The 12,938-nt window shown below is 43.1% G+C and overlaps 1 protein-coding gene across 3 annotated transcripts; it reads left to right on the forward strand.

The window, feature by feature from the left end:
• The first annotated feature begins 645 nt into the window (after positions 1-645).
• On the forward strand, positions 646-11,375 carry snap23.1 (synaptosome associated protein 23.1). Of its 3 annotated transcripts, none has more exons than XM_076157547.1 (8): positions 646-793; positions 3,893-4,007; positions 6,841-6,882; positions 7,159-7,207; positions 7,641-7,758; positions 8,503-8,667; positions 8,905-9,049; positions 9,150-11,375. In XM_076157547.1, exons 2-8 carry the CDS (start codon positions 3,951-3,953, stop codon positions 9,210-9,212), a joined length of 639 nt encoding a protein of 212 aa, XP_076013662.1. In that variant the 5' UTR covers positions 646-793; positions 3,893-3,950; the 3' UTR covers positions 9,213-11,375. The 3 variants fall into 3 exon arrangements, with proteins under 3 accessions (XP_076013662.1, XP_076013661.1, XP_076013660.1); XM_076157546.1 differs by lacking the exon at positions 646-793 and adding an exon at positions 804-964; XM_076157545.1 differs by lacking the exon at positions 646-793 and adding an exon at positions 1,590-1,681.
• Positions 11,376-12,938: the final 1,563 nt, after the last annotated feature.

Below are 12,938 nucleotides of genomic sequence, written 5' to 3' on the forward strand. Positions count from 1 at the left end.
TACAAATTAAATGTAATATAATGTCATCTATCATCAATTCAGAACAACTTTGTTTTTCTCATGTGCAATTTAATAAGACTGTGTAAGAGTTCCTGTCATAATAAAACACATTTTAGTTGGAACCTATGAATAAATAAAGAGGAAATAATAAAAGCTTACTACCAGCAACTTTCCTCCAGTATGATATGGCAGAAAGTCCACATGTAATGTCTGGCTGAAAGCATCGTTAAAGAGCTGTTATTTGTTTAAAGATAACAAATGGAGTCCAATAAAAAAAGGCTAAGCACCATTTTGGCAGTAAGCAAACGCATCAAATCTAAAAATGCAAAAAAAAAATTCTGAGCAAATTCGCCCTCAACTCTGGATGAGGATGAGTTATCATCACATATTACTGAGTCTGGGATCAACAATAGATGGAAATGAGTTTGAGGAATAAAATTCCACGAAAAGTAAAGATAAAAAAGCAATTAATTTGAAATGTGTACTTTAGGGCATTAAGAGCTAAAGCTTTCCATAATCATGTATATTTACAGCGTTTTCAATTAATACGCGTGTTTTCCCCACGATACCGAAGAAAATAGTGTCCCTTGTTTATATTGACTTCAACTCAACATGCCCTGCCACCGACGTGTGACATTTCCGACATCACGTAAAGGCACCACTCGACGTAGTTCAGGCGGTGGACTCACTGAAGGAATCCAGAAGTTGCTGCTGCTGCCAAGTTCACAAAGCGCAAAGAAGAAGAAGAAGGAGGAGGAGCTGGAGGCTATTCTTCAGCAGAGGAGGATAACCTGTAAGTACTGACTACTTTGATAACAACCAACCTCGATTCACACCGACATATTTGTCGGACTGGAACTTGGCTCTGTTGAAAGCGGAACTAGCTAACTATCGAGCTAGCGCATGAGCTAACAACCGAGTGAACGAGATACCCGGATACAACTACTGCAACTTTCTTAACAATGTAAGACAACGATATCCGGCTTTAACTGAGGTTCTGGCGCTATTAGCTGTTTTAATTTGCCTTTTAATTCAGTTTTTAACAAGTTATTTCGTACTTTATGATTGTAACCTTGTGTTTTGGGTGTGGAGCGGTGTTGAAGTGAGTCGTTCAGCTTAACGTCACCTGTTTATCAAGTGACCTGCTTCTGCTCGAATCACATTTTCCCTGATCGTTCATTAATGTTTAGAGTTGCTACAGAAACACTTTAAACAGGTCTTCTTTACCGTAATATATAGTTAATAACAGCGATTGAAGTCATGATCTGGAGAAACGTGGGACGTGGTTTGGTGTTTTGCCTGTTCCTGATGATGTCATTCTCCCTCCTGTGGCTTGTTTGTGTACACATGGCCAGTCATCCCCCACTGAACACGTTTCACAATTCAGAAACTAGCCCCATAAGTGTTTCCATCATTGAGTACAAGCTAAACAAAAGCCCAGAGCAAAGACATGAATGGAAATCTGGAAATTCCGAATGCACCAGAGTGTGAAGAGCATGAGGTAGAGGAAAGGAACAAGTGGATAACATGGGAATAAGCCAAGACGTTAACTTTTGCTGCACTCCTACCTGGGGGAACAGGTTTGGGCTGAAGAACGGGAAATGTGTCCCCGTAGAAGCAGTTGTGTTTCAGATTAAATTTTGCTTCAGGGAAGAAACCACAGCCAAGCCAACATGAATGGGTAGGGCCTTTTTAAACTTTTTATGAATCATTATACTATCACGTACGAGTTGGTGTCAGCCTCTTGAACTGTATGGTAAGGCGATGATCGGCTCAAATTGCACAGGAACCCAAAAATATGTGAGATTTAATCAATATCCTGGTCTGTGTGTCATGTCTGCTATACCGGGACATGTAAGCGATCTGTTAGTGTTTACGTTTTCATTCCCTATCTGTGTGTCCTGACAGAAAAGGACATCATCTGTGTGATTAAGTGACAGGTGCAGAAAGAGACTGAACTAAATAAATGTTGGGCAGGGTTTTATCTTTATCTAACCTGTTGTTTTTCTTTATTAATTATTCATTTTATAGTTGGTATAACATCAAGAACCCAGTGTCTGTCTGGCTTCAGTACTGATCCAGCTTTATTCAGTGCCTGGGAAAGCCAGGAATAAATCAGTAAAAGCAGTCAGGCCTGTGTGAACTAAGTAGACCCTTCCGGAAAAAACTGCAGAGTCAACAACATTAAATCATGGGAACCGTCTGCTAAGTAGACGATCCATTCTCCCCTGTTACTCTTATCAGGACATGAAGCCACTGCAGGTTCCAAACAGAATGTGAAGATCAGGGGTTATTGCAACAACAGGAAAACCTCATTGGAACAGAGGAAAAGACAAAAGCTGGAGAGGAAGAGAATGAAAGGGGAATAAAACACTGTCCTAAATGTTTTAATCCAAAATGTTGGACATGGAGTAAAGTCCAGCGCTCCACGTTTATATTTAACTCACTGAGTTTGCACAATATGAGCTAAATTTTTTGTTTTACGAGGTTTCTTTTTGAGCTTACGTTGCCTTTTCTGAAGCAGCCTTTAGACCGCTGCTTTCAATGTGCCGTCGCTTCTCACATCCACTTTGTTTTGTGTGTTTGATCTGCAAATCAATCGACACCGACACCAGTTCCTTGTTTCATTCATTTATGAAGGGAACATACAAATACTTCTCCTTCTCATTGATTAAATGGATCTCTACTGATTTGACCTTTTATATGACAATAAAAATAACTGTAAAGCCTTTAAGCCATAAAGTTGTTGCATAAATAGTCAAATATTTATGTCAGTTGGATTAATCACTCTGCCATATCATCTAACACACTGACACTTGTATGAATAGAGTGTAAACACACAATTACGCCTATAAATCATAGAATGCGATGATATTTTAGGGATGATTACTGTTTCTATCAAGAGACGCAGTATTTGTGCACAACAAATCTGATTGTATAGTGGATAAGATAAGATTGTTGCTTTTTGTGTGTTCATTCGCTCTAACGCCACCGTGAAGGGAAAAGCCCAAACCTCTGCTAAGGTGGAACATTTCCCCCTGATTTGCCTTCACGTCCAACAGATGGATTTCTCCACCTCTCCACAAAAAAACCTCCACAATATCTGTCGGTAACTTTTTCCGGAGTGATCCTCTTAACAAGCATAACCGCCCGGGCCCAGTTTCTTACAAGAGCCATACCTCAGTATAATTAGTCTCCCCCCCCCCCCCCACTATAGCCTCATAAACCAGAGTAATGATATTCCACTTCTGACACTTACCAGCGTTGAATCTCCTGACTCAGGGCCCCTTGTCACCATTTCTGCATCGTTTGCATACATTCTGCGCGCCACCAGCCGCTACGCTCAGTACCAACAAGGATGTGCCCAAAACCTGCGTGTGTGTGTGTGTGTGTACGTGTGTGTGTGTGCGTGCGTTTAGATGCCTTCTGGGACCAGAAACGAGTCATTTGTGTAGGTTTTGCATCTTCTTCCATCCCGGTGTGTGTGACTGTTAACATAAGTTAGCCTGGCTGCCGGCTTTTAAAGGGGGCATAAATAAGACAACAGTGTGCGACGCAGAGGTTCAGACTGCAGAATTGTATGAATAAACATGTTTCTTATCACCTTTTGGGTGTTTGGACTGTTTTCTTTTTTTCCTGAATAAGTGTTTGAATCTCTGCTCTGGGAAAATAAGCATGCTTATTATTTTCTCATATATTATTCCCTCAACAATAAATTGGCTGATTGGAGGAAAGAAGAGATTTGACGCATTAATGGAATATGGAAATGACATTATTTTCCTGTCAGATGTAATTAATTTGACTCTTTGGAAAGCACTGTTTTGGATCTTGCTCCTTTTACGGTTGTGCTGTGTTGTGATGTAATGATGTCGCCGTCCTTCTTCTCTCCCAGGCCGAAGAAAATCGAGCTCGGTGCCTCAGGAGGAAACTCCAAACAGGACAGCAGTAACATGGCGGACATGACTGTGGAACAGATCACCATGAGGGCTAACGAAGTGACCGACGAGGTCCGGACACACACACACTCACACACACTCACACACACCCACACAAAATTCTCACTCTCTCTCTCTCTCTGCCTCTAGTTCTCCTTCTCAGTGGGAGAGAAACTTCTTGTCAAAATGACTAATGCACAGATGCTAATTATACACAAGCAGCTCTGGAGCAGGCGCAGCAACACATTTGTCTCTGATGCAAAACCAGAATTGCTCAACATAAACTCCCACACAAACACTTGAGGAGCTGAGAATACAAAGCCTTCTACTTCATTAATATCAAAAGTCCTAACCCTGACAGTACGGCAGTGTGGGTAGTTATTTGTATGCACGCTTCTTCATGTAATCGATGCATCCGGACTCTTTGAAAGATTTTCATTGTATGTGAAAACCATCGTGCTTTAGTTGTGTTAATGAAGCAGAATGGAAGAAACGCTGTCAAGGAAAATCTGCAGGCGAACAGTAAAAGGAACAGATGTGTGTACACAAACACACACACGCACACACATACTGTATGTTACTGTTGTGTTACATGGAAGGAGCAGGAGTGTAATTAGATTCACAGTTGATTATGAAGCAAGGCGTTTATAGGAAGCGTACGAGGCTTTACGCCTAATTTATCCTGACGGCTCCCGGAGCCCTCTGTGGTTTTGACAGTTTGAATGTTGTCAGCTATATCTAAGAGGTTTATTATCAAGGAGATAATTGTTTAATCAGCACCCCAGGGCATCGTGATCAGCCATGTGATTCAAATGGAGACAAATGAACTTCCTCTAGCTGGGATATCAGCTGTGTGCTTCACTTACCTGCTATTTTGATTGTGCTAACTGTGTGTTCCTCTTCCTCTGTGTTGACTAACGCCTGATCTTCTCTTTCTCTCTCTCTGCCGCCGCCGTCGCCTGCTTGACTGATGTCTCACTCGTGCGCTGCGTTTAGAAGATCACAGAAGGGTCAGGGCGTGGGAGGGTCCTCCCTAATGCTGCCTGCCGCCCAGGCTCTGGGTAACCACGCAGACGCAGAACACTCAAAGCATGGCAGGGGAAACAAAAGGGGGACGGGACCTTTGAACCTTTAGTCAAGACCAGAATCAAACTCAGTCTTCAAGTTACCATCAAAGTTAGTTCATGGCTGTCTTCCCAGTCCCCCTGGATCATTGCACATTACTAAAAGCCTCCACAGGTGTTTTGGTGGCTCACCTGCCAGCGCCATGTTCACACCACGCCAAATGATAACAATCATAATGAATATTCCACAGCCCCGTCGCCACAATCTGCAACATTTGGCAAAGGCCGCAATTCCCGTCTTAATTAGCCAAGTTCAAGAATTTTAGGAGACATAATGTGAAGTTTATCCACCCAAGTGATGTTCTGGGTGAGTCAGCAGAAACCTGTGTGTGTGTGTGTGTGTGTGTGTGTGTGTGTGTGTGTGTGTGTGTGTGTGTGTGTGTGTGTGTGTGTGTGTGTGTGTGTGTGTGTGTGTGTGTGTGTGTGTGTGTGTGTGTGTGTGTTTCTCTCTCTCTCTCTCTTTCTCTCAGCTCGGTGATTAATGTATTCAGAGCAAACATAACCGAGAGGACGAGGAATCTGGTCCCCGCTCGCTGCCGCTAACAGTTCATTAGCGACGTTACAGCAGAGTCCTTTCTGCCCCTCGCTCCTTTGAATCCTCTGCGTTCTTTAGAAGGAACCTGCTATTTATAGAGGCACAATGGCGGAACTCACCTGAACCGACTGCATTCCATTTATGCCGTCATCACTTTACGTCTGAGCCTGTTCTGTCTGTTCCGTGTTTGACCGTCGCCTTTTGTGCCGCCCTTACTCACCGCAATCATCTGATCAGGGAGAGTTCAGGCCCAGACTCAGAGCCGAGGTTTGATTTCGGGGCTAAATAATGCAGTTTACAGACATGATTGCTATTTCAGTCAGACTTTAATATTTAATCTTGTAGAAAGGACGCACAAAATCACAACATAGTGCAGCCTTCACCACCAGGAACACCCAAACCTAAGCCGCAGCACCGTGATGCCATAACCAAAGTGCCTGATGCTATGGCGTGTGTGTCACAGTATCTATGTCGTATTGATCTATCGACCAGCTCTACTGGAACAGCAGCGTATAGAGAAACAGTAATTCAGACACCGATGTAAATAATTACAGCCACAGGAGTTGAGTAACAGCCATTTCCAGGACACGTGTGGACACAAGATGATGGGATCTCACTGCTTCAGAGCCTTTAGTGGGGATATTGAATTATGTCCCAGCTATTATTCATGTCTTCATGGATATGAACGCCGTCTTATCCTGTGGATCTTTCCATTTTCCATTCCCCCCCTTCTTCATCTTGCTCTCTCTCATGCTGTCTTTTGAAACGGTAATTGTGTTTCCTTTGTTTTCTTTCTCTCTTTTGTTCTAATCAGCTAATATCTAAACATTCAAGGCTGTAAGGAGACAGGTGTCGGCATTTATGAGCAGTTAACCAGGGCGGGAAAGTTTACGTCCATTTTGTCAGCTCCTTAACAAGCACAAACAGCAGAGATGGAGGCGAAAGTGATAAAGAGCAGTCTGTTAGAGGAGGCTGCTCGCTCATTGATTTTGACTCCATCTAATTTCAAAAACAATCACCGTATTATCGATGAGCTCTTCCTTCATCTGCAGCCGGGGCGCTTTGGACCTGAAGGTGCCTCTGAATGAATGCAGCAGAGGTTTGAGCCAAAAAGAAGTGAAAGCGCTCGGCGTCGGCTCCGGCCCGCTTCTTTCAGTTCTGTCCTCGCTCCCTGTTCAAGATGTCGAGGAAGGGAAACTTCCTCGCCGTTTGTGATTCACTAACGCCTCCTGTTCTTCCTCCCCAGTCACTGGAGAGCACACGGAGGATGATGCGGATGGCTGAGGAGGTGAGACATCAACACTTCGTCGCTCCGAATGACATAACGCCTTTACTTACCACAACCACAAATTATGTCAAAAGTGAAAAGTACATTTACAAAAGTCTATTTCAAAATGTTCTACTTCATATCATTAAGAATAGAAGAATGTTCATCATCCTCACAACTTGACTGAAGGAGAGAGTCAATCAACATATTGGTGGTTATCCTGATTGACATGAATGCAACCCTGTTCATATTCAATCTTACTATGATTCAAAACGCTGTCATCCTTTGTGCTTTCAGAGCCAACAGACCGGCGTCGCCACCATGGTGATGTTAGACCAGCAGGGAGGTAATACGACTGTACAACATTACAACCACCTTACACACTCATCTCTTTGCTTTCCTCTTGTTTAATTCAGGTAAAGTCCAGTGTCTGCTCCTGTTTGTGTCTCAGGACTACTCAGTTGTCTCCGTGTTTGCGTATAAAGGGTTTATTTTGTTGTTCTGCCTGTAGTTTCATGTGTAAGTGCTGTGTCAGCCCTGCACATGTGTAATTACTCTCCTCAGCAAGTTCTCCTTTTCTGTTGTTGTCTGTCTCATTCTTTGCCGCTGCAATGACCCAGTTATTGACCCAATTTAACAATCCGCTGTGGGATCATTAAAGTTTAATTAAATCTAATCTAAAAATGGCAAAGAATAAAGGTAATAAACAAGTTTTAACATTAAACACAGAGCCCGACTCCCCGCTTCATAAAATACACTTCCCACTCGCTGTGTTTCAGAGCAGCTGAAGCGCGTGGACGAAGGCATGGACCAGATCAACCAGGACATGAGACAGGCTGAGAAAAACCTGACCGACCTCTCCAAGTGCTGCGGCCTGTGTGTCTGCCCCTGTGACAGGTACGCTGTTCCATCCATCACAGCCCCCTCACATGCCCCCAAACCACCGCTTCAAGAGAAACCTCATCACACTCTGCATCTACTTCCCTGTGTCCTCCTCTATTATTTATGTTTGTTTTGGGGCTGGGTTAGATCGAAACTGCAGTTTGCTAGTCTTGGTTCAAGTCAACAGCAGAAATGTGATCTTCCAAATGACATTAGCGGTTGCCAGGATACAGGCAAAAGGACCATTTTCATGTGTCGGTCTTGACGGCGTGAGTTATGACGGGGTTAAGTGCCTCTGTGTCACTACTTTGAGATGTCAGTGGAGTGAATACAGAAATAAGGCACTTTGGTTGAGGAACAGGGGCCCATGATGGTGTGCATGAGAGGAAATGCAATATTCACAAATTTAACTGTCAAATTTGCATTTCATGGTCCAAAACAGTTTATAGCAATTGGTGAAAAAGTAAAGTGAGCGCACTTACTGCAACCAAAGTGTCACAGTGCCTATATGTGTGTGTGTGTGTGTGTGTGTGTGTGTTTCCCTGGTTCTAAACATGACACAATCTCCCTATAATGCTTTCACATTGGAGGAGAGGCTTCTTTGATGATTACAAAAAAATAAGGTAGGGCAAAGTGTTGACCTTCATGATGATTAATGAACGTCTGTAGGTGCATTAGCTTTGTTCTCTGAGCTCTTTACCAGGCTCCTCAAGCGTTCCTCTTCTGTTCTGATGTCCAGTGTTGTTGTTTTCCCCCCAGTGTGCAGTCCATCGAGCACGACGCACGCTACAAACGCACCTGGGGGATCGGAGGAGGGGACGGCGGCGAAGGCAGAGGCGCCATCTCAAGGCAGCCATCGGGCGCTCGCAACGGGAAGACCGTGCAAGTGAACGCACCGCAGCAGTCCGGCCCGTACATTAAGAGGTGGGGGTCACTGAGTTCAGTCAGACACACTGTGGTGGTGGCTGCCTGCGTGAAGATTAAAGGGGTGTGTGTGTGTGTGTGTGTGTGTGTGTGTGTGTGTGTGTGTGTGTGTGTGTGTGTGTGTGTGTGTGTGTGTGTGTGTGTGTGTGTGTGTGTGTGTGTGTGTGTGTGTGTGTGTGTGTGTGTGTGTGTGTGTGTGTGTGTGTGTGTGTGTGTGTGTGTGTGTGTGTGTAACAGGATAACCAATGATGCGCGTGAAGATGAGATGGAGGAGAACCTAGATGCAGTCGGCGGCATTATTAACAACCTGAAAACTATGGCGGTGGACATGGGCGGTGAGATCGACAAGCAGAACAAACAGGTCGACCGCATCATGGAGAAGGTAAGAGTCTGATGAGAAGAACTGATGCATGACCTGGACCGGGTGATCAAATATTCAATTCAATACATCCATACATTCTGTGTCCTCCTTTGTCTTCCAGGCGGACATGAACAAGGTTCGCATTGACGAAGCCAACCAGAGAGCCAACAAGCTCATCAGCTAGACCGACCGGCAAACCTTCCTGCTTCAGCCTGTTGTATCCATCCACATCCAGCCTTCCATAGAGCACACACACACACACACACACACACACACACACACACACACAATGGCATAAAAGGAAATTCAGTCAGGAAGAATCTCTCTGCCAGCCTTTTATGCAAAACATTGTAAATAGAAGACACACACACACACACACACACACACACACACACACACACACACACACTGTCTCACAGTGATGCTGGACATTGAGAAGCAGCTTGGGCGTCGGAAACTGTCTCAAAGAGGAAGTGACTGACTGCCTCTCTCTGCTGTTTGATACCACATACACACACACACACACACACGCCTGTCGTATCGTATCTCAGAGTTCACAGGAAGGGAGGCAGCAGAGGTCGGCTGCTTTTCTGCCTCTCTTTCTCTCCATCACGTCTCAGCTCAAGTCAAATCTGTGTGGGTTCAGAACTACGACCCGTGTCTCTGTGTGTCCGTCCCTGTCTCTGTTTGTCCGTCCCTGTCTCTGTGTGTCCGTCCCTGTCTTTGTCACTGTGCGTCCCCGATCACGCGTATGAGGAAACTGATTAGCTGTCCTTCATCCCCCCCTGTCGGTCCTATCTCGATACGTCTGCATCTAGTTTACAGACGGAAGCGGCGACGTTCATCTGTAACAAACGCATCTCATTCAACTTATAGTACTGGTTTAATGTATAATTAAGTTTAATGTAACGTTTGTGTTATTTTGAGATTATATGCTTATTTAATTATTCTTTATCAAGCAGAAATGACCTGTGAATAAAGTTGGCCTTTTTAAAACACTTTGTTCCATGTCATTTATGCCATTTCAGATGTAAAAGCTATTTCAAACCATTTAATATGCTGCGTGTCGTATGATCTACTCCTGAGTGATGGCAACTTCAACTATATGTTCTTTGTTCATTTTATGTCTGTTGGAGAGTCACAGCTGAGGTCAGCCAGCAGTCTGAGGGATGCTCTTCACTTTCTTTGTGTACTTTAACGCTGAATAGGTGAAAATAAGCGTGTGGGCATTGATCCTTAAGCATTAGATATTTACTGTGATCCCATCTGTGGCTGCCATCGACTGCTGTACTTCAGATTTACTCTCTTCTGATGCAGTTTTGATGTGGTTTCTGAAATGTAGCTGTTCATTGATTGCCTGAATTCTATTAATCTGATCTGGATTCCTCCATAGTTCCTGGTTAATAGAGGTCTATGGCGCCCAGAGGAGAAGCTGGCTCTATGCAGGGTTCCTACACCAGTCTATTAACGTGTGGAAACTTATTTAAAGTTCTAGAGTTGCACAGTTGTCAAAAGTTTGAAAACAGTTCTTATTCTGCATGCATGGCTGCACACTGTGTCATTTTGCATTTGTATAATATGCAGATGTGTCAGACTGCTGCATACAGTATGTCACCGCCACAATGACTTGGAGTCTTGAAAATTTGCCACAAATGAGAAGGCGTGCAGGAACCCAGCGTTTGTCCAGGGTTCCTGGTTGTGTTGTAACAGCCGCTGTATCACAAACGGCTCCTCTTGGACCCGACGCATGAACAGCCAGTGTTCACCGCGCAGCTACATAAGACGAGAACATCTGATGATGGAAAGCATACTTTGTTACCTTTGGCGGGCTGAGAAATTATTGCTGGTGGCAAAATGCAGAAGTATATCATATAAATGATACTATTTAGGAGGGGGTGAATGTAGAGGCGTAATAAATCCTGGCTGCTCCGTCGGGCCTCGCTGTGGAAAATTGGCTAATGATGAAGTAATAGAATCCGCTGGAAATATCTCCTGTATGCATCTTTTGACTTCATTGTTTTGAAGAGAAATGCTAATTTGTCTGTTGTGCTCCAGGCAAACACCTTTTGAGTTTGTAAAAATTGAAATGAACTATTCAGGGCTTTCATATTGCTGTAAGTGATTATCTCCAGCCTGTTACTCCTCAGCTGAGATCTAATGAGTCTGTCCTCAGGCTGCAGGTTGTTGATTCACTGGAATGTAAATACAATCATTTTTGTGCATTTTGAATGTGCATCTTATCTGAAACAAGCTTTATTATTATCACAGTGACTTCTGCTTCACACTTGGCTCTGTTTCTTGCATCCTGTAAAATTGTTCATACTAAATAAATGTCTTGTGAAATTCAGTTTATTGTATTTTTTTAATGTGACAAATCAAACCACAAATTATTTACAGACTAAACCAAGCTGCACAATTTCAAGTTTTTTTGTTTTTTGTTTTTTTTTAATAGTCCTCTCAAAACACTTTCCGTTTCCTGAGACCTTTTAGATATTTTACATGACTAGTAGAATATAAAAACCACCCAACAGAGAAGGCAGGCAGGAAGGAAGGAGTAGAGGAAGTGTCTGACCAGTGGAAACAAGACTGAACATGTGCAACACAGTTTCCCCAACTGGTGCAGATGACAAACAGAAATGTGATGGTGTAATGTAATGAGCAAACTGTCTCTCATCTTTCAAAAGTAGATGTCCATAAATTTCACTGAGGAAAAAGGAGCAATGTGGCAATGGGTGTGTCTTTAAAACAGGAAATAAACCACATCATACTGTACCTACTTCCCTGTATTCATGTATAGGTTTAAAACCACGTATCCCATTAACCCTAACTTAAATGTGACACACTAACATATTTTCCCCCCCTCGTTCATAGATGCATCCCCTCATCTGCAAACTGATGCTCCTGCCATGTGAAAGCAGTCAAAGGTCATCTGACAAAGCATGACTATAAATTATGGCTAGAATGAATTCAAAAGTAGTGTATTGTGCACTTTTATTTCAAAAGTACTGCAATATGAACAAAAGTGCAATAACATTTGGTTGCAAACACTAAACCAAGTAAGTGATATGGGCTTTTAAAGGAATTGAAATTTGGTTAAAATTGCTCCAAACTTGAACCAAAGAATCCTGGTGCCATGGGGATGTTGTGTAGGAATTTTTGGCTTTTTGTGTGTTTCCTAGGCTAAGATATGGCTCGTCCAAAAATTAGCAAATTGGCTAAGGGTCCCCCCTTACCTTTTCTGAAAAAAAAAATCACCAAAATTTAAATTTTCTTCAAACTCATGCCAATGGATCCTCGTGCCCCCAGAGGCTGTGTGTAGATTTTTTTTTTTAGCTCTCTAGCTTTTCCCTTGTCCAAGATATAGGCTTTTAAAGGAATTGGAATTTGGTCAAAAGGGTCCCCCCTTAAATGTAATTAAGCTTAAACCTAATTTAATCAAAATGGGATTTAAAGACACACTGCACACCTCATTTCAATGTTTTCCATGGTTTAGTACCAAACAAATAAAAATAAAGAAACGTTGCCAAAAAATGAAGACTGTGCTTGTCTGTAACTCCCAGTGCATGTTTGAATCCCCTGTTCTGAATAGCTGCAATCTCTAAGCCCAAATTTCTCACTTGAGATGTCGCACTGAGCAAGAGGTCTGTACATTTTTGAAATGTACTTGGCAGATGCTTCATGTTGTTGACGGCAACAGCTGAGTATAACAATAAACATCTTTTAATGTGCGTATAGACGCCCAGGGGGTCTCTAGACCTGCTGGCCAGGCCCTCTTTGTGGGCTTCATTTTTCTGCCTGTAGTGGAAGAGGGTGGTGGTGTCGAGCTCTTCTTCATTACGTCTAGCCTCAGCAAAATGGGAAATTCAAGCTTTTGCTCTCATTATTTTATTTAAGTATAAGTTTAATTAAG

Source organism: Genypterus blacodes, unplaced genomic scaffold (assembly GCF_046128005.1).
Source record: "Genypterus blacodes isolate CSIRO-AG114 ecotype Tasmania unplaced genomic scaffold, CSIRO-AGI_Gbla_v1 ptg000073l_1, whole genome shotgun sequence".
Lineage (NCBI taxonomy): Eukaryota > Metazoa > Chordata > Actinopteri > Ophidiiformes > Ophidiidae > Genypterus > Genypterus blacodes.

Excerpts from the sequence above, each read along its gene's own strand:
- snap23.1 (XM_076157545.1), top strand. Across the intron at positions 7,759-8,502 it reads TGTGTCTGCCCCTGTGACAG|TGTGCAGTCCATCGAGCACG; the intron begins GTACGCTGTTCC and ends TTTTCCCCCCAG. Across the intron at positions 8,668-8,904 it reads TCCGGCCCGTACATTAAGAG|GATAACCAATGATGCGCGTG; the intron begins GTGGGGGTCACT and ends TGTGTGTAACAG.